Source organism: Fringilla coelebs (genome assembly GCF_963513975.1).
Source record: "Fringilla coelebs genome assembly, chromosome: 11".
NCBI classification, from domain to species: domain Eukaryota; kingdom Metazoa; phylum Chordata; class Aves; order Passeriformes; family Fringillidae; genus Fringilla; species Fringilla coelebs.
The window spans coordinates 20,373,333-20,395,227 of NC_140037.1; the positions used below are offsets into that span (position 1 = coordinate 20,373,333).

General features: G+C 43.3%; 1 protein-coding gene across 3 annotated transcripts; it reads left to right on the forward strand.

Annotated features, from left to right (window-relative positions):
• Positions 1 to 1,337: 1,337 nt before the first annotated feature.
• Positions 1,338 to 21,699, forward strand: ZNF711 (zinc finger protein 711). 3 transcript variants are annotated; one of them, XM_084213091.1, is made up of 9 exons: positions 1,338 to 1,452; positions 6,064 to 6,168; positions 6,960 to 7,490; positions 14,729 to 14,887; positions 15,672 to 15,818; positions 16,414 to 16,551; positions 17,664 to 17,711; positions 18,225 to 18,368; positions 18,832 to 21,699. In XM_084213091.1, exons 2-9 carry the CDS (start codon positions 6,090 to 6,092, stop codon positions 20,007 to 20,009), a joined length of 2,424 nt encoding a protein of 807 aa, XP_084069217.1. In that variant the 5' UTR covers positions 1,338 to 1,452; positions 6,064 to 6,089; the 3' UTR covers positions 20,010 to 21,699. The 3 variants fall into 3 exon arrangements, with proteins under 3 accessions (XP_084069217.1, XP_084069218.1, XP_084069219.1); XM_084213092.1 differs by having other exon boundaries at positions 18,225 to 18,260; XM_084213093.1 differs by lacking the exon at positions 15,672 to 15,818.
• The last annotated feature ends 196 nt before the right edge of the window (positions 21,700 to 21,895 follow it).

Genomic DNA, 21,895 nt, shown 5'->3' on the forward strand with positions numbered 1-21,895 from the left:
CAGATAAGGCAGTGCTGTCAATACCCGTGGTGCTGGCAAGAGCAGAGCTGCTAAACTGAGTCTCTCTCACCGTTTCCCCCAGTGTTCAGTTTTGTCATTACCTTTTCCTGGTATTTTCCCCTTCATTCCTTAATTGCATTGGGCAGTTTAAAATTATTTTGTCATAAGAATGTCTGTCTGTCTCTTGCTAAAGCTAGACAAAAATGACTGGTACATCTTTCCTACTGATTTGGTGAGGGCTGTGTTATGTGGCTTTACTGTTTAAAACAATAAAAAAGGGAGAGGAAGGTCAAATGTAAGTCTCCAAGTTCTCTGCTAAGGACGTGAAAGTCCAGGAGGATGAACCTCTTGAGATTTATAAAAGCTCCATGTCTCTGCTCTCCTGAGGGGACCAGAACTGGACACAGCTGTGGTCAGCAGGGTCCCCTGGGGCTGCCCCATCTCAGGATCTCCACCTCGGGTCGCCCACCCTGTGTCAGCCCCGCTGCCAGAGCCCAGGTGGTTTAGGTGCCCTCCAAACCCTGGCCAGGGCAGGCCTGCACTCCCTCAGCTAGCTCTGAGCAATCCCCTCTCAGCATCTCAGGGCTTTGGGTCACATTTCTCAGGAACCCACGTCTGCCTTTACACTTCACTTGGAAACACAGCTCCGGCTTTGGGTTCTTCTAAGGAATAGAAGACATGGAACAGGCACCAAGCATTGCCCAAGTCTCCTTTGCTCAGATTTGTACAGCAGCCTCTTAATTGTACGACAAAGAGTAATGCAAAGTTTCCACAACAAGTTGGTATGCTTGTTATAAGAAAGTTCATATCTGTATCCAAACTAGTTTTACATATTAAAAAACTGGTTCAACTTTGTATTTACTTGTCACGGTTAACCAGGTAAGTCGCGTTTTCACGCTGGTAAGAAACCCACAAAACTGAAACTGTTGCCCGAGCTATTTAAATGTTGACTGTTTTATTCACTGCCCTTACGGGGACGGGTCTGTGGGGGATCTCCCTACACGGTGCTCCGGGCAGGAGCAGCGATTCCCCCCGCAGTGCCCGGGGCGGGAGCGGGGTGCTTCCGCGGTCCCCTGACGGTGCCCCGGGCGGGAGCGGAGTTGCCCCCGCGGTCCCCTTACGGAGCTCCGGGTGGGCTCAGGGTCCCCCCGCGGTCCCCTCACGGTGCCCGGGACGGGAGCGGAGCCTCCCTGCGGTCCCCTCGCAGTGCCCGGGGCGGGAGCGGGGTCTCCCTGCGGTCCCCTGACGGTGCCGGGGGCGCGGGGGGGTCTGAGGGGGCGGCGGCGGCTGCGCCTGCTCGGCGCGCGGGGGCGCGCGTGACGTGCGGGGGGAGCAGAGCGGGGCCGCGCGCGCTCGCGGCCGCCGCCCGGCCCAGGCTGCGGGCGGAGCGGGCCCAGGCCCGGCCCGGCCCCGGCGCGTCCCGCGGGCCCGGCGCACCCCGGGCCTGCACAGGTGAGCCGGGGCACGGGCACGGGCACGGTGGAGCCGCGCAGGCCGCGCTCCGGCACTGCCGCCGCGGTCGCTGCGGGCCGCGGCCGCCCCTGGGCGGGTGGGAGCGGGAGCCCGGCCGGGCCCGCCGGTACCGCGCCGGGCGGGTGGTGCGGGCGGGCCCGGCGGTGGAGGGGCCGCGCGGGCGGGCAGAAAATGGCGGAACACAAGATGTCGGCCGGGCCGGCGGGGCGGGGAGGCCGCGGCTGAGGGCCGCGGGACGGCGTTATCCCGGCCGGGACCGGGTTATTCCCGCCGGGCCGGCGTTATCCCGGCGCGGCCCCCGCCTGTCCGCCCGCACCGCCGCGGGACAGCCGCTCCTTTGTCCCCGCGCTCCCTTCGCCGCCTCCCCCCGCCCCGGCGGCACCGCGGGCGCGCCCGCGCCGGGCACGCGCGGAGGGAGGGAGGAAGGAGGGAGGGAAGCGCCGGAGCCGCCGGGAAGCGCCGGGAGCCGCTGGCGCCCGCGGGCACCGCCAGCCCCGGCCCTGGGCACCGCCGGCCGGCTGCGCCCGTGGTTTTTACTACGGGAACTTTCATTGGTGCAACGCCTAGATGTAATTTATTTTTTCTATTTTATTTTTTATTATTTTGTATTAAGAGGCTTTAGCGCGTTTCAGGCAGCGAGACAAAATCTCGTTCGCTGGATTTGTCTGTGGCGTTTAAAATGGGTTTAGAGTGTAAGTTGTCGTGGTGCTTTCTAGGTGGACACAATAAAGGACTTTAAAATGCTTATGCTGGTTTCTCATACCCAGTCTGTTCTCTGCCAAGGGTCCGTGTTAACCTGCGCGTTATTTTATTAATTGGGGTTTTCTAATTAAGATTTCTGCACAAGCAGGACGTTTCTCATTGCATTTCTGTCAGTTGCTGCATTAAAATTAGAGGCCGAAAAAAATGAAAACCGTGTTATGAGGCGAGGATAATTTTTTTGTTCTTCAACTTGAATGTTAAGAAATTAAATGGTTACACAGCATCTGGTTCCTATTTTTCAACGACGTAGAAGTTTATTTATTGTTCCATTGCTCTGTGTCTGAGCCTGTTCCTTTTGGTTTAATGCAAATCTCATATGCATCTTGTGAATAACCAAAACACCAGCAGTGCATGATGTTGTGTTTTCTTTGGAGCATGTAAACAAGATGTAAATTATTTAGAAGAAATCCACTATTTTAAAGGAGAGATTAAGGGCTGACCGTGCAATTAGGCTTCATGTGAAAATACACCACCTGAACCCACTGTGAATAGAGGTGTGTATAAACTGGGGGGATGTTTAACGTTTGCAAGAGCACACAAAATGCATTCCTGAAGCTCCATAAATAAAGAGCATGTATTTAAGCTGTAATTGGCTTGTTGCAGTTGGCGTTCTGTAGAAACGTTGTTTATGTTATACACATTGGAAATATGGCAACAATGCCTGGAAGCCAGCTCCGGGATTGGGAGTTTCCCTGTCCCCCTGGGAACACCAATGACACCCTGATTTCCTGGGAAGGGTAGAAGTGCTGAAGCATTGGTTGTTATCCCTCCTCCTTAAAATGCTTTGCTGAATATCTTTGCATTTAGAGTGTTTTCCTAAGCTCTCTCTAAAATGAAAATATTCCTGGCTATTTTGTGATACTTTCTTTAGGAAGAGTAAGCTAAGAACAGATCAATGTATCCTGGGAACTTTCACCGGTTTTTCAGTTGAATGTTGCTGTTACGTGTCTTTAGGTCATTCCAAACTGCCAACCATTACCCTTGATTTTAAAATTGCCATGTGCAGAAGTAATTTACAGTTGTAGTCAGAGAGGTCAGATATCCCTTCTTCTACTCTAAAATTCATTGCTCGTCTCAGCTGAGCCCCATCTAAGGAAGAGCTTTGGCATAAAGAGCTGAAATAGATTGAAATGAACCTCAGGCTCATTAGAAAGAGAACTGTTATTTTTCAGAAGAGCAAAACCATTCCAAATGCAGACATATTTTAAAAATTTAGCCTTGAGACATTGCTCTGAGAGTCTCAGTGTAGGTTGCATGAAATACTTCATTTTGGGATGTGACGATAATACGCTCTTTCCTGAGCCAAGGTAGCATGCTGTAGTTAAAAAAAATCAATGAAAAAATTAATGGAATATTGTAAAGTAAATATTTTATTGGCTGATGCTAAATACATTTTCACTGTCTTGAAATACCCAGAGGAGAAGGAGAATTGAGAGGAAGAACTTGAGATGTTACAAGTTAGAGGAAGAGAGGAACGGCTAAGTTTGGGGTTGTGACAGGGTGTGGAATTGTGGCTTTCTGCCTGATTTCTCCCTTTCCAAAGCCGTGATTGGATCTGTCTGTGGTGGTGTGGGTGTGTTACACAGTGTACTACAGGAGGAAGCTGAGAAGAGCCACAATTAATCACTGCACTGCATTTTTTTTGCTGTTCTCAATAACAAGATTTGCCTGCATATGTGACATGTGGAGCTGCATCATCTGCACTGCTGCAACCTGTGAGCAGAACCAGCGGGGCCGGGGGCAGCCGTGGGCCTCCCCCAGGGTTAATTCTTCCAGCAGTAGCAGGAAGGGCTTTTCCTGCTGGCACTGCATTCCTTTGAGATCCCAAAGTTGATATAAAAAATACATTTGTGATTGTGTGTGGTTGATTGAAGTCTGTCCTTTGTCTGCAGTGAGGGTTTACAGGAACATTCTTCATAGGGTTAGTGCAGCTTCAGTGGGGTTGTTGCCTGGGTGTCATCTTCCAGCTCTGATTTCAGGGGAAGTTTAAGGGATTGCTGGTGCCATCCCATAACTTTGATTCTTTTTCTAGTCCTGTTATCTACCAGGAAGATACTCTTTAAGTGATAATTTGCTTTCCCTGCAGAAATTTAAATTCAAATTATAGTCCTACTTTATATAAAATTTTTCTGTGTGCCACCATACATAATATAGTTGTGCATCTAATTATTTAATCAGAAAATAGTTGCTTATTGAGAAGGAAAAAAATTCTAGCCTATTCTTCCTGTAATCTCAGATTGATATAAACTAAGATAATTTTTCATATCCATTTACTCTGAGAAAAGGATTCTCTGAAAAGGCTGTGGTCAGGAAATGTTAGATATTGTCTTAATTCTGAAATAGTTAAAGGAGCTATTGATGCCCTAGAGCTGCATTCTATTTTGTTCTAGCAGGGATTCATTAGCTACAGGGAGAATTTTGGATGGCTGTGGTGATAATTTGGGAGTGATGGAACATTGCATTGGGGTTCTGGAGCTGCTCTGTGATCCTTACAATGCTGAAAAAATTTTATTTTTGAGTGGAATTGAAATAGTAAAATCCTTACCAACTTTCCTCATGGATAATGTTTGACTTTTTTCGTATTCCTGAATTCAAACCTCCTTGGGGTGGATCAGTGGCTTTTCCTTGCAGTTGCCATTGTTGGGCACCTTTGCTGGAGCAGCTCAGGAGTTGTGGGAGGTCCTGGCTCTTCCTGGGCCCCTTGGAGGTCTCAGATTTTGGGCACTTGTTCCAACAGCCTGGTTTGACCTTGGCTGTGCTGGCTCCTGAGGACTCACTGCAGGGGGGTTGTCTAGTGTGTTCTACCTCAAAGTAGTTGGAGTTGCCTTCATAATTTGGATTTAGATGCTAAGATTTAACAAATTATTGTAGTGGGGCTCTAATAATTTCTTTAATGAGATCTAGGAGAGCAAAACCAAGTTTGGTGCTACAAGAGGAAAGCAGCATGCTGTGGAAACTTACCTTGAAAGATTTCTACTCCCTGCTCCTGTCTGCCCCACTCGGGTCATGTAGTTCTGAGCTCTGACTGCATTCACCTCCCACAACTCCTAAAACTTCTTATTTGCTCTGGGATTCTGTCACTTTCCCTGATTCTTGGATATGAGAGGACAGAAAAATACAAGGTTTTAGTCTTGTGCAACAGAGAGTTTTTTAGGCTTGAGATTTTTCACCAGTGAAAGCCTTGAGCTCTTTCTGATCCTGTGGGTGATTCTGTTGGGTCACTTTGTCTGCTCTGAGAACTCATGTGAAGTCCTTGGGGTTGCAGCAAATTGCAAAATAATTCAGAATCCCCACATTTCAGAGTTTGGTAGCAATGCTGGGATGCTGATTTTATCCTCTCTGTTTTATGGGAACACTGTCAAATGATAGATGCTTTCTCCTGCTCTGGGAGTGGCTTTGTGTAGCTGCATCTTGTCAAAGAGATCCAGCATCCTCAATTAAATTTACCCATTAAAATTGGTTTTGAAGTGTCTCATATATCCAAATTCTGAAAGAATTGGAAAAATTTATACTCCCAATACAATTCTCCACTTTCTTCATTGTACCTCCACACATCCAGAATCACCAGTCTTGATAATTAGTTAATGAGTCTGTAGACAGGCAGAGCAGAGGCTGCTTTGTGCACAGTTGCTAATATTTATTATTATGCTAAGGTAAAAAATATAAACCAAAACAGTAAAGTGAATTGTGTGAAGTGTTGCTTATGGTTTTCTTGAGTTTTTGGGTAAATACTTCTCTGCGTTTGTCAGTGTAACACTTCAATCCAGTAAAGCTGATCAACAGAAGAACACTGTTAAAGATAAATTCTCATTTTTGTTTTTTTTGCAGTTGTTTGTGAATGAATTTGGCTGAATATGGATCCAGGTGGTGGAAGTCTTGGATTGCAAACACAGGAATCCAAAATGCCTCACACTATGATCATGCAAGATTTTGGTAAACATTTTAACTATTAAAAATAATGAGTAAAATCCAGGAGATGATCTTCTCAGGTATTGGGAAGGGCCATGTCTATATTTTCATTTGAATTACAACACTGAATAATGTTTATTATTTTCTAAAAATTCTGATAAGAAGCCTTTTATTGAGTGTTTCCAAGATTAAAACTGCTGTTTATGTGTTAAAATAGTTCACTGTGCATTTTATGTTATGTCTAGAAAAGTAGTCTGCAAATATGACTGGCCAGTCCAGTCTGGTAATGAAAACCAGGTTTCTACCTCCAGCCATTCCTTGTGATGTGGCAAGTTGTTGGAAATGTTACTGTAAATATTGCATAAAACAGAGTGTTTATTTTTTAACAAGGCCCTTGCTGTCCCAAGGATGAGTCCTTTTATTGTAACAGCAATTAATGGTTTGTTACCACACTTCCAGTGTCACGCAAGAATTCTGTGAAGGTTCACATTGTTGCTGCAATGAAATGTTTTCTAACTGGGAATTAAAGAAAAAGAGACTGAATTGTAAACTTGCCTTTAGTTTTTAACACGTCCTAAGTTTGGGACAAACTCCACATGATGTCTCGAAGTGGTGTGTTTTGTTTATCTTAGTTGGTACAGAGCAGGCTGCTTTGGACAGTGTTTATTGGGTGAAATGCAAAAGTGGATGTGGAGAAGTAACAGATTTTTCCATCTGTGCTTAGCTTGCCTATGTGATAACTCCATTCCTTAGACAAACCAGTTGCTGGTGCAATAATTGTAACATTTTTCTCCCGGTTCCTGGTTGTTCCCTAGTGGCTGGGATGGCTGGCACTGCTCACATCGATGGAGACCACATAGTTGTGTCAGTCCCCGAAGCCGTCCTGGTTTCTGACGTGGTCACGGATGATGGGATAACCCTTGACCACGGCTTGGCAGCTGAGGTGGTCCAGGGGCCCGACATCATCACGGAGACGGACGTTGTCACCGAGGGCGTCATCGTCCCCGACTCCGTGCTGGAGGCTGACGTCGCCATCGAGGAGGCTTTGGACACCAGCGACCACGTCCTGACCTCCGACCTGATCACAGAAACCGTGCGCGTTCCCGACCAGGTGTTTGTGGCAGACCTTGTCACGGGCCCCGAGGGACACTTGGAGCACGTGGTGCAGGACTCGGTGGCCGGGGCCGACTCGCCCACCATGGTCTCAGAGGAGGTGCTGGTGACCAACTCGGATTCCGAGGCTGTCATCCAGGCTGCCGGCACTGTCCCCGGCTCCACCGTCACCATCAAAACCGAGGACGACGACGACGGCAAGAGCACTTCTGAAGACTACCTGATGATATCTTGTAAGTGCACAGAGGTAGATGGAAGCAGGAGGGAGCTTCTGGTGGGGAGAAGTTCCTGTAACTGGACTCTTGAACGCTCAGGGGGGTAGGCTGGTGCCCAGTTAATTCCTGGTGTCTGGATTTGGGGGTTTTGATGCAAAATCACTGATACAACAAGAAAGAGAAGGACATTGATGCTGCTGAGTGAGTGGGTGTGTATGTTTGTTTTTCTGAAACTAGATATTCCAGGAAATTTAAGAAAAACACCTTGGAAAGTTAAGCATAACATTTATTTTGAATATACTACTTTTTTCAAAAAAAGCACCACAGGTTTATTACAATGCTATGTAGATTCATATAAAAATAACATATTGGGCTTAATCAGGAGAATCCACTAAGAAATAGTTTTTTAAGATCTCTAACCCAAAGTTTTCTCAATATGTCCATAAAATGTGGTTTGTTTAGTGTATTAAAAATTATAATAGGTATTTCATTGTCTGTTGTGCTCTTCTGGGCTGAACTTGGAAATTAGGGGTCAGGTTCATTAATGGATTGGCTCATTAACACACTCCAGTTCTCACACAGCATCCAACTCCATATGATCCTGTTGACAGTAGCTGAAGTTGGCTACTGAAAGAACCTTGGGTACTTTGTGTTTCTTCAATGCTTACATTATACCCAAGGTACCAGTTGTTGCTGCTACACAAATTTGATAAAATATATTCCAAGTAATTTATTTTTTAATTCTTGAAATCAGTTACTGAAATGTGAGCAGGTCAAAACAGATTTTATTTAGTCAAAAGCAATATGTTAAAAAAAAGTCAATGCCAAGTGTGTCAAAGTGTCAGTCTGTTCACAACAAGGTGCATTTATTAAAAATCTCATGACAGAGGACACCACTGATTCATGATTGTAATTATTTCCCTCTCTTATAGCATTTATGTCCCTTATGCAAAATATTTTGCTTTTGTTCAGTACAGGATGAACAGCAATGACTTTTAAAGTTTTCCATCATTACTGTGTCACTAACAGAAGTCAAAAAGAGGGGTTTTTGAAAAAGGAACTTCAAAAATGAGTCTATAAAGCAAATTAGACCTGCTGCACAAAGAAAACCCTGTGTGTTTCTGTAACGAAAGGAGCACCATTTTTACAGTCAGTTTCACTGAACAAATTCCTCCTTTCTGCCAGAGTACTTAGGATGAGTTTATTCTGTAACTGGCTATTTCCCTTGTCATTGTAAGTACAGTCATCTTGGGGACTCCTTCTGAGAGAGATGAGTGTGATGGATGCTGATGATCCTGCATTTAGACTGGAGCATCTGAAGCTTTCAGTTACCTGATGGCCCCACGAGTGTCTGACACATTCATGGTTTTGTCAGGTGTTCTCAAGCTTGGCTTTCACTATGTTTCAAAGCCATTTTGAGACCTAGTTTTCAGCAAATTAAATTTTTATATATGTATAATCGTGATGTGCCTGAATAGTCACAGTTGGAAGCTACATTATTCATCTAGGAGTTTGTTTTAAGTAATCATTTATGTAAATTAGGGCAGTCATAGAATTGTGTAGGATGGGGAAGAGCTGTAAGATTATTGAGTTTAATCATTCTCCCAGCACTGCCAGGGCCAGCACTGACCATGTCCCCAAGTGCCACATCCACATGGCTTTTAAATCCCACCAGGGATGGGGACTCCAGCACTGCCCTGGGCAGCTGTGCCAGGGCTGCACAGCCCTTTCCATGGAGGAATTTTTCCCAGTATCCAATCTCCACCTCCCCTGGCCCAGCCTGAGGCCGTTCCCCAGTTCCCTGGGAGCAGAGCCTCCCCTGGCTGTCCCCTCCTGTCAGGAGCTGTGCAGAGCCACAAGGTCCCCCCTGAGCCTCCTTTGCTCCAGGCTGAGCCTTCCCAGCTCCCTCAGCCCCTCCTGGAGCTCCAGCCCCTTCCCAGCTCCGTTCCCTTCCCTGGACTCACTCCAGCCCCTCATTGTCCCTCTGCTCAGGAGGGTCCCCGAGCTGCCCCCAGCACTGGAGGTGCCCCAGCAGTGCCAGCACAGGGGACAGCACTGCCCTGGTCCCCTGGACACCATTCCTGACCCAAGCCAGGTGCCATTGGCCTCTTGCCCACCTGGGCACCCCGGGGTTCGTGTCCTGCTGCTGTCACCAGCACCCTCTGGGCCTTTCCCAGCCTCCCTGCCCCAGCCTGGAGCTTTCCAGGGGGTTATTGTGACCCCAGGGCAGGACCTGACACCTGTGAGCACCCACAAGTGGCCTCAGCCCAGGATCCAGCCTGTCCAGGCTCCCCTGAAGAGCTTCCCACCTCCAGCATCAACACTTCCCCAGCTTGGTGTCACCTGCAAAGCTGATCCCCTCCTCTGGATCACTGACAAAGGTCCTTGAGCTCTGTTGTCTTCTAAGTTTTGAGCCTGTGTTGTGCTGGGGATGCCAGCCTGCCCCCTCAAAGTGTCTGGTATTGTGTTTTTGTCAGTAGTAATGAATCATTCTTATTCAGCTTTTAATTTTTTTTATTGTTCAAATATTACACTTGAATTTGTTTTATTTATGGAGATAATGTGTTGTGTAGAATAGATAGAGGCCTCATCAAGAAGGTCAAAACTTTTTGTTTACTTACATGTATTCAATTGTCAAATGCTGTCAATATTGTAGAAAGTGAATTTTATAATATTTCATTTGAGGTGTATATATAGGACTGTTGAACTGTTTTTATAATGTAAATCATGCCTAAGTGATACTTCTAAAGAATTTCAAAATACTCAGTTGTCTTTTAATGAAATTTAGCATCTAAAAAGGGAAGACTACATAAAATGCCAGATATGCCCTTAGGGAATACCACGAGTTGTTCTGTTGAACACGTGTGGGAATGACCAAAATATGACATTTGAGTGTATGGAACTGACTGTAGAGTTTTAATGTCCCTTATGCTTGTTGGGAGTTTCAGCTTAATGACACAACCATGGAATGGGTTGGGTTGGAAGGGACATTACTGAAAGGTGATTTTTCTCCATTTTGAGGTGACATTCCCATGTAGATACTTTATGCACTTCTGGTAATTACATTTTCTGTGTAAATACTATTTCGACAATAGTAAGTTTGTCATGATAGTTGTGTGACTATCTGTGTATGATTTTGTGATTGGAGATTTTCATTGGAAGATTATCACTACTCTGCAGATAAAGCTGGTTTGAAAAAGCTGAATTTATAAGCACAGGACTTAAAAAATCTATTTTTGATACGTTCACAACACGAATGCCACGGGGTGTTCACGATTCTTTGCTTTAAGCCATCCAAACACCTCGATAAAGAGGAATTGAATCCCAAAGGCTGTGGTGGGCCCCTGACCCCAGCCTTGAGAGTGAGATGGAGCTGGTGAGCAGCACGAGCCTTGCTGCAGGGGCAGTGGGCAGTGCAGCTGAAGCCTCCCCTCTTTTGTTTTTCAGGTTTGCGATATTCAGACCCACAGCGGGTTGCCAGCCCCCGCTCCGCGTGCCGGCCCCATGCACTATTCTGGTGACCTCAAAGCCACCACTGACCCACACTGGAGCTGGCCCGGGGGTAAGGTACTGTGCCACCAACACCTCCTTTTTAGTGTCTTACACTGTTGCCTCATTTGCTAAACATTTTAGGATTCCTACTCCTCTATTTGAACCTATGGGACTTAAGTAGATCAGACATTAGAAAAACCCGGAGAATTGTCAAAGCCTTGTGGGACTTACCTTGCCCTCGTGTTGCTGCTCTGGTGGCTGTGGCATCACCAGCATAGTGCATGTGAGGCATCACATGGATTGGGAGCTGGCAATCCACGGTGAATCTGGACATCACACACCTGAAAACAGCCAAGCAGGTAAGTTTAACACTGGGAGTGTGCTGAGTTTTCCTTTAAAGCTTGTTCACTCAGGAGGATTCAGCATCTATTTATGGAGGTTCTCTGTTGTGTTTTTTCAGTTTAAGGGACCAGATAATAACACGTAGTGCTTCTGCTGGGTGAGTCAGAGCTGGAAGACACTTTGATATTCCATTGACAGAAAGGAATCAAGCATTCCCTGTTCCCCTCAGCTATCCCTGGGAAAAGCACAGAGAATTTAGCACTGATGGATTGGCAGTGATTGAAGGCATCTTACTTAGACAACAGAATATTTTCATGAGCTGTTCTAAAAAACGATAATATTTTGGAATGTGACAAAGATTACTTGTCCTGCTGTGTTGTTTTACTTAAATCTGTTTAAAAGGTAGATGGAAGCCATGAGATTTACTTCAGATAAGACAGGACTTTAAGCAAAAGAAATTGCCAACTCAGTGTGTTTTGCTATGTTTGAAACAAAAAGCAGCATCTTACAGATAATAGTCTATATTGATGTCATTTTCTCAGCCCAGATGATATTTTCCAAATTTTGGTCTTTTAGAAAAGTGATCCCAGAGGCCCTGGATTCATAAACTTCCTGATATGTTTCCATTTTTTTAGCTTAAATTGTAAAGACTGAATTTTTTGGAGAATACACAGGATGGTTAATGATGTAGAAATAACCACAAATGTTAAAAATACTGTTGTAAGTTTGCCCCTCTAAAACAGGACTCTGTTTTCAAAGGATATTGAAGATTTGGGGGCTTTACAGGCAATATTAAAACACAGTGTGTGAGTGTACATGCTGTATTCATATTTTGGGGTTTTCTTTTGCTGAAAACATTCTTACAAAAGTTGAAAAATTCCTCATTTTTTGCCTTCATAAAGAAAACTTCCTGTCACCCATGTGGTGACTCCCCTGTTCAGCAGGAACTTGCTGTTGTTGAGTAACTTCATTTCTGTTACACTGGTAACGTGCTATGTTTATAAAATATGTGAGTTTAGGAAAAAAATGGTGTTGCTGGAGCTGCAGCTTTGAAAAGAACTTTATTACCACCTCCCAATTCTACATTGGCAGGGTTTGTAAGCTTTGAAATACTCATTTTGGCAGTCATAGAGCTGGGTATATAATCCCTCTTTGTACTGGGGATTGCCTCCAGTCCTTCCAACACTCACACATGCAGAGGGAATGGTCATTGTATCTAATTAAACTTATATTTATCATTTTCCAAAACATGCATAAGAAACTATGATAAACTTTTAAGTCTTGCAGAAAAAACAAAAAATAATAAATTCATGTTTAGTAAATGTATGGAAATACTTATTCCAAGATAAGGGTATTTCAGCATCTCCACTTTTCTGTCTTCTGACAACCCCATTCTGGCAGCTTAAAAAATGTCAATTAGCAGGTGCAGTAACACTCCCCCAGGGGATATAAAAGGGTTCAATGCCCTGGTGCTGGGAAAGTCGAGTGTCAGAGGAATATTCAGGTTCTCTGTTGTGGCTCTCTCAGTGGCTGTGCTCTGGGGGTTCCCAGTGTCCAGGTCACACAAACATCAGGCAACACATGGCAGACTCTCACCCATTAAGGTGTTGATGTTCCTGGCATTGATATCAGTAGATATTTAGAGAGGGGCTTTTTAATTAAGAAAGCAAAAACTCTCTTCCTGAGGAATTTTTTTTTTCCTGATCCATGTTTGATACTTTTTCAGCAATGGAATTAATCCGTTAGTTACCAAAAAAACCCCAAACCCCACCAAACAGCTAAACCAGCATTTTTTTAATGTTTTCCTTAGATGTTTCAGGTTATAGCAGCAAGGTTGTGGGATCAATCCCCATATGGATCATTCCCTTAAGAGTTGGACTTGATGATCATTGTGGGTCCCTTGCAACTCAGAATATTAATTTTCATCAAAGTGCAGACTTCACAAAGGTTCTAAAACAAAACCAGGTATTTACTTGGACTTCCCTACATTTTATCCAGTTGTGTCCTCAGTAACTTCTGTACTCACCTGGTGCAATCCAAGATTTGTGAATAGAAATGAGGTTTCCCAGTGCTGTGAGCTGGGTAGGTGTCAGTGGGAAGAGCTTAGTTTGGGATTGCTGGGGTGGATTCCACTCCCCTGCTGCAGGAGAGGCACCCTCTCCTTCCCACCTCCAGTGACTGCCCCAAGCATTAAAGGCTTCAAGGGACTCCAGTTTAGCCCAGTGCTCAAGGGGGTTAAAGCAGCTCTTGCGAGCAGCCACCAGTGCCTGGGAGCAGGAAACTGGGAGGGGGCTGGGGACCACTGCAGCCATCCCAGGTAAGCCAGTTTTTCCCAGGGATCAGGGCCTTGGCATCCCTGGGAAGCTTTGCTGTCACCTCAGGGTTCATTTTAAGGAGTTTTTCTTTGCTTAGTGCACACATACTTTAATGTTACGTGTGCAGTAAGATGCTGTTTCCCTGGAATGCATTTCATTCAGATTTTGTCTACATTTTGTGGGATTCTCCTCTGTTTAGAGAACTTCAGTGGGTGTTCAGCACTGCACAGGTTTGTGTTGACCATCTGTACAGGAGCTAAATTTATCTTCAGTGAGAAGTGTGTCAGTACATGTGTCAGGGAGATGCTGAGTTCAACACCCTCTGGGTTGGCAATGTGAGGTGTATCTATGGTCATCTCTGTGAATGCCTTTTTTACCAAAATATGTTGCTTTTAATAGTTTGGATGTATTTTTTTTATCTTAGAAATTAAATGAGCATTTTGAATGTATGAACCAAATAATCAGCAAGTGAGTTTATAAAGAATGAGAAGGCAATCTCTCATAGTAGTATTTGGATTTATTGTCACTGCATCTTTTAATCAGTTGTATATCATGCATTAATCTTCATTAATGTGTATGTTAAGAAGTAGATAAAATCATCATTTCTCTGAGGAAGAAGATACAGTCAGATTTTTGATGCATACTTCTTTAGCTGGGAATATACTCCAGTCATCACACTCGAAAGTTACAGCCACTAAATTTTAATCACTATGCATCAGAGTGAAAATTTTGAGAACTCTTAGACTCTAACAGGCAATTCTGGGTTAATTTTTAATGCTTTTGTATAGATCTTTAATTTTAATTATTGATAAATTTTTGCTTTCTAAGAGTAATAGTTTCAGCCATAACCAGTTGCCTCATTCCCTTTGATGACAAGCTCCCTCTTGTGTCCTTTATTCTGTAATTCCTGCTGTGTTTCCTGAGTTGCAATAAAATACTGAACTTCTGGAATCTCTTAAGTTTCTTGAGATGAGCTGCTTTTAAAGGCCACTTATGAATACAGACCTTTCCTGTGCATGGGGAGAATAGTGGAGAAAATCATGCTACTGATTACTTTGACTTCTAAAAATGTGTTTGAACCTCATTATTATTCTCTTTTCTTTGCAGTGGATGATGTTGGAGAGAAATTGGACCATATAGGAAGCACTCCCTTGAAGATCAGTACCGAGGTGGCAAATGATGATGTTGCTAAAGATGATGGCTTTGGTTCAGAAGTTATCAAAGTCTACATATTTAAAGCTGAAGCTGAAGATGATGTTGAAATAGGTACCTTGAAATCCTGTTTATTCTTTCAGTAGGGTGAAGTGTTTCAGGGTCTTTGTGTTTGTTCTTCATTCCACATAATCCAGTGACTGGAGTGTTCTGTAGAACGTGACATTTGTGGAGGCTGCCCAGATGCACAAATGCTGGGTGTGGATTAGTCTCAAGTTCTTTTTTGATTAGCTGGGCTATTTTCAGGCAGCCAAAGCCCAAATGTGGAAGTGGTTGTGTGTCTGCAGCTGTTTTTTCAGCTGCTGCTTTTCTCTGACTTTGCAAGACACAAGTGTGTCAGCACAGCAGAGCCTCTGGAGTGGATCCCTTTGTTGCTGGGAGCCTTTGATGGCCTTTGCAGAGAGAGGGGAGGAATTCTGGGGCTGCAGAATTCTCTGCAGTTCCCTTTCCCCACGGAGAGACCAGCATTCCCTGTGCTCTGAGAGGATGCTCAACTCACTTGTATCTGTTCCTGAAAAAGCAGAATCCCCCTCTTGGCTGTTCTTGGAGCTGAAACCTCTGGATCATTCCCAGGCCTGTTCCCACATACACCTTGTTCCTCTGGGGATGGGCTCTCAGTCTCCAGGGACAGAAGGGACAGAAGGGACAGACTGCTCATGCAGCAGCAGGGAGAGCCAAAATCTCTGATGGCTGAGAAGTAATTCCCAGCAGGGCTGTTCTCTGAGCTGCTCTCAGGGAGGTGGTCCCAGCAAGTCAAAAAAATACTTGGATCTGACATTAATCTTACCAGTGGCTTTGTTCACGTTGACTTAATGTGTGTAACTTCTTTTTGTTCGAGGTGGGACAGAGATTGTCACTGAGAGTGACTTTCACAATGGCCATTCTGTAGCTGGAGTCATTGAACAAGGAGGTGTTGGGAGAATGCAGCGAGAAAAAATGGTTTACATGGCTGTTAAGGACTCTTCTCAGGAAGATGAAGATATTAGTAAGCATAATAAGAAACATTTTTGTTTCTCATGCTGTTTGTACCACCCATATAACCATCATTCTCAAGGACATTTTTAATTATTTTCTGAAGGATTCTTCAGCCTAAAGTAGTAGAAAAAGTAGTAGTAAAGTAGTAGAAAACTAAACTCATCTTCCCTAAAAATAAAAAGCAGGCTATTATTATTTTAAAGTGATGTGGATAAAGCACTTTGTGCATACTGTGTGCAGTCATTTAATTATTTATATTAAATTTAACATATCCATGGATGAAGTTAATGAGGTTAGTCAAACTTCGTATTTTACCATTTTCCTACAGTGAATTAAGCAACTTTCTAAAAAAGTGGCAAATATCATCAGTTGCAAGTTCATGAGTTTGTGTATTGGAAATTTTGTGGGTGTTTGTTTTGGATTAGTATTTATTGATACATGTTTTCTCTCTTTAAGGAATATCTGAATAAGCAATGATCCCATAAATGCCAAAGGAAGAAAATTAATTTATAATGGGTATCAATCAGAGTGAGAGCAAATTAAACGAAGGAGAAGTTTGGAAAGACAGAATAAAATTAAAGATTTATTCTCCTCCCTTCATCCAGGCTGTGCTGAAATAGCAGATGAAGTTTATATGGAAGTTATTGTAGGGGAAGAAGAAGCCACATCCCTTCCAGACACCCAGCTTGAGGACTCTGGCGTGAATAAAACGTTTGTCCCCGTTGCTTGGGCTGCTGCTTACGGTAGGAACCTGCGCTTCTTTCCTGAAAATCCCTGCCATTATTTCCTTCCTCATCCAGCTGCCAGCATCTCTGGGATGACCTCACCTTGTTCTTGGGGTTTGGAAACAGCTCCTGATCTCTGCTATCCAATAATTGCTGTGTGTTGGTTTTATGGAGTAGAAAGGAAAGCTTGTTAGGAGAAGTTTGATTTTGTTTCAGATCCCAGCTCAGATGTACAGAGTATGTGGGTTTTGAAGATCTTAATGTTGAAGATCTTAAACAAGAAGAGCCTTAAGTATTTTACATTAGGAGGGGGAAGGGGAAAAGACTGTAAAAAGGGAATAGTAGGAATAAATGTGTAAATACGTGCCTAATAATTTCAGTTTATAGACATGGTTTAAGCCTGTTAGTCCTTCAGGTGAGAAACAAAAAAGTGGTTTGTTTTCAAATAGTGGAAGTGTCTTAGGATATTGTGAGTTCTGTCTATTGTTTTATGTAATTTCCTTGGATTTTGGTGTGTTAAATTTTGTTAAGAGGGGTATCAAGTTATCCATGGTTTCTGATACAATTAATTAAGCAAGTTAATGAAAATTCCTTGGTGTGGTAAGGAGCGCCCAACAGTTAAGTGCTTCAGACCCACAGAGCTTTGGCACATAGCAGCAGATACTTCCAGTGCAAAATGAGGAATGTGCTCCTGAGGTATCCCTTGTGCATCTCCAAAACTCCGTTGTTCTGAGAGGCTGATAAGGGCCAAGTCCTCTTATCTGCCTCCTTCTACTCCAGGCAGATAACGTGCTTCCATCTCAGGAGCAAAATGTGCATTTCAGATAACCTCTGCCTTGCTATCTGAGGGGATAGATGAGGTTAAAAGTTTGCAGAAACAAGCATAATGGAAAACAGGAGAGGCAGTAGGGTAAGCATGCAGACACAGGTGGGGTGGATATTAACTCCTCCCGGAGAGGAGATTGTGGTTCCTGAGGCTCATGATTACACATTGAGCTGCACATCCCACTTGGATGGTGTTAACCTGTTACTTATTAGCTAAGTTAGTTTTCTCTCATTATCAGACTTTCAAAAGCAGCATCTTTAAAAAGAATATTATTTTATAATGACTAAAATACCATTTTCTGCAGGAGATGAAAGAAGGCTTCCCCGAAGATACGAAGATGGTCAAGCGGCAGGTGAGAACTTCTAACAGCATTAAAACTAAAACTGTCTTTAAAAAACAGATATTTCTGTGTCAGTGCTCCTAATCAGAGATGCCAAGAATGAGCCATAAATTAGATATTGAAGGACCCCGCAGTCTTTCTCTATTGTTTTGAATTAAAACAATTCTAGATATCTGTAGGCCTTCGGAGGGGGTGGGGAAGTTGGGAGGCACTGCCAAGTTTTTAATGTAGTTTTGCAGACAGAAAAGAGATAATGCAGTTGTTAAGAAGTGAAAACAAGTTAAATAAAAATCAAGGAATATAATTAGAAATGAATCAGTGTTTAAACAATCATACCCTTGACTTTTGCCAGGAAAGATAGATAGTGGTTCCCATTAGCACACTTCTTTTTAATGTGTGTTCTGGTAGAGGAATGGGCAGTGCTTGTTTTTAAGAAGTAGATAATGCTGCTGTGCAATTCCAGTCGTCAGTCCCAAAGAAACAAGTTGTTTAAGGTTTTTTATGGTGTCTAATTTTTGTTTCTAGGAAATAACTTGGATACACGATTAGAAAACAAAAACGGTAATGCAACACAGTACCTGCAGATTTGTGATAGCATTAGCACTAATAGAGTGCTCAAACAAAAAACCAAGAAAAGGAGGAGAGGAGAGGCCAGGCAATGGCAAACAGGTAAACACTGGATGGTTACGGTATTGTCACGGAGTGCCACTTACTCCTGTCCTATTCCTTTTCTCTTTTTTAAGCTGATGCAGAATTAAAAGCTATAAATGATGATTTGCGTATTTCCTGTGTCCTTCCCCCCTCCAGTTCTGTGCCTAGAAAATGTCATATTTTGCTATTCAGAGTCAGTACACCCAGGGCTGATGCAATTCATTGGAATGTTGCAAGCTATTAAAAAGTACCCATGGCTATATTCAGTGCACATGTGATATTCCTGATCTGTTTGAGCAGTTTCCAAAACAGAGCTATATAAACTATAGGTGCTGTGGATTGGTTGTTTTTAAACTACTGAGCCACTCTCTCTCTGCTGCGAGTGTAAGTGCATGAATCTGAACAGCACTTGGCTGATTTAAAACTTCTTAATCAGTAAATGTGTTTCCTTCATAACTTGTTTTTGTTTGTTCAAAAACAGCTGTTATAATAGGTCCTGATGGACAGCCCTTAACAGTTTACCCTTGTCATATTTGTGGGAAAAAATTTAAATCCAGAGGATTCTTGAAAAGGCATATGAAGAACCATCCCGATCATATGATCAAGAAGAAATACCAGTGTACAGACTGTGACTTTACAACTAACAAAAAAGTAAGTTTCCACAATCATCTGGAAAGCCATAAACTTATAAATAAAGTTGATAAAACGCACGAGTTTACAGAGTACACGAGAAGATACAGAGAGGCGAGCCCGTTGAGTTCCAATAAACTCATCCTGAGGGACAAGGAGCCCAAGCTCCACAAGTGCAAATATTGTGACTATGAGACTGCAGAGCAGGGGCTGCTCAACAGGCACCTGCTGGCAGTCCATAGCAAGAACTTCCCTCATGTGTGCGTGGAGTGCGGGAAGGGCTTCCGCCACCCCTCGGAGCTGAAAAAGCACATGAGGACCCACACGGGGGAAAAGCCATACCAGTGTCAGCACTGCGTGTTCAGGTGTGCTGACCAGTCCAACCTGAAAACTCACATCAAAACCAAACACGGCACCGACCTGCCCTATAAATGTGAGCACTGTCCCCAGGCCTTTGCCGACGAGAAGGAGCTGCAGCAGCACACCGAGCTCTTCCAAGGGCATAAGACTCACCAGTGTCCCCACTGTGACCACAAGAGCACCAACTCCAGTGACCTGAAGCGACACATCATTTCAGTGCACACCAAGGATTTTCCCCACAAGTGCGAGGTGTGTGAGAAAGGCTTCCACCGGCCCTCGGAGCTCAAAAAGCATAGCGAGACCCATAAAGGGAAAAAGATCCACCAGTGTAGGCACTGTGACTTCAAAACCTCCGACCCTTTTGTGCTCAGTGGGCACATCCTCTCCGTTCACACCAAGGACCTGCCTTTTAAATGCAAAAGGTGTAAAAGGGGCTTCAGGCAGCAGAACGAACTGAAGAAGCACATGAAGACCCACAGTGGCAGGAAGGTGTACCAGTGCCAGTACTGTGAGTACAGCACCACGGACGCGTCGGGCTTTAAGCGCCACGTCATCTCCATCCACACCAAAGACTACCCCCACAGGTGTGAGTTCTGCAAAAAGGGCTTCCGCAGGCCCTCCGAGAAAAATCAGCACATAATGAGGCACCACAAAGAGGCCATCATGTGATAGGTGAGCTCCAGCAGGAAGCGATGTAGGAACTGTCATATGCTAATTGGGGAAAAAAATAAATCTCACGAACTGTTTCTCCTGGTTTCAAAGCTTGATATTAAACCATAACTTTACATTCTTTGTATTAAAAGTCTTAAAAAGTATTAGGGTTGGCAGGGGATCTCATAGCCCTATGATTGTTGCTGATCAGAACCTAAAGAGCACTAGAGAATGCAGAGGATGGATGAATGTCTTAAATTTGCAGAAAGATGGATGAATGTCTCCAGGTGAACAGAATTTGCCATTGCTAAGTCTAGAGGACAGGGCAGAGCTGATTGTGTGACCCATTCTGTCAGTCCCAACGTGTGTCTCCAGTATGGAAACAGATCCCTGGTGGGGTGAGCTGCAGAGGGTTTGCAGAGGAGCCCCCTCTTCACTTCTTGTGCGGTTTGGAACGGGGAGTTTTAGTCAGACACTTCATCACAACGCTTTTAATTGTGCCTAGAAATTGAATTCCAGAACTGGCAAAATTACCTGGGGGGGTGTCCCTTGTTCAGTTTGGTTTGGTTTGTTTTTTTAAACATTTCATAGGGAAACTTTTTGGTTTCCTTTATTAGTTTAGGTCCAAGAAGCATTTTTTTACTGGTTTTCAAAGCTGCTAACCTATTTTATTGCAGGATATGATGTTTAAAATAGAACATTATGTTATGGTCTCAGAGGTGGTGTTCTGGTGCTAGGGTTAAAGATGTATATGTATATAATTTCCCTTTTTTTATCTGAAACTACAGTTGAATGTTGTTCAGTATGGCACATATAACAAAATTAACTTTGAATTTGACTTTTTTTTTTTCAAGGATAAAAATGGATGCAGCTCATAGTGTTGTGACTCAACACTAATTTTTTTCCTTGCTACTTAAAAGTCTTCTCTAAAAAGAATATTAAAAACAGTTGAAAACTGTAGGGGTTTTTTAATTAAAATTCAAAGTACTTAGAGGTTCTTTAGGGCAGTGTTCTTAACAGGTATGACAGTTACTGTCCTACCTCCTAATATGAAATTTTCCATATAGACATAAATTGCACCTTTTAATCGATTCTTTTAAAAAAAGATCTATACCATGCTATAAACATGCATTTTCAATCTGTAAGAAAGTATATATGCAGTATTTAACCAGAAAAACCTGCTGCCACTAGAGTTTGGAGGTGGATCTTGAGTTTACAGTGTATACATTTAAAATATGCATCCCTTTAAAAATGCTTTGTGTTAGCATGCTGCAAATCCAATGGCGCTTATATAACGAGCTGGTCTAGGGCTATTTAATGAAAAACCTGGTCATAAATGTTATGCATATAATGTGTATTTTTTACTTTTTTTAGTTGCTTCATGTTTGCACACAGCTGTTCACATGAGAAATTGTAACTTCATGCTATATTGTGGCTTTGTGTTCCAGATAATGTTCATATTTTGTTTTTGCACCAGATGAGAATCAGTTCCTTGAGAATAAATTTTTTTTATATTTCTAAACTTCAGAAAGTTAAAATTTGGGAAATCTCTTAGACAAATAAGTGTTTTATGTGGCTGTAAAAAATGATGTACACGCTGTAAAATAAGATTGTCACTGTTCTGTGGGATTATTATTTCTAAATGTGTTACTCATCGTAACGGGCATACAATAAAACGCATCTCTTGCACTCCAGATTTTTTGGAGTTTCCTTTTCATTTATGGTGTTCAGGAAAGTCCCATTCTCTGTATATTTGCCTGATATTTTTAATTGCATTATTCACTAATTAACATGTAATCACAGGTTACTGCAAGTCTGTTTATCAGACTGTTGAGGAGAGAACATTGGGTTTGATTTAACCCTTTAGACTCACAGGTAATGTATTTGTGTTTGTTTTGCTTATT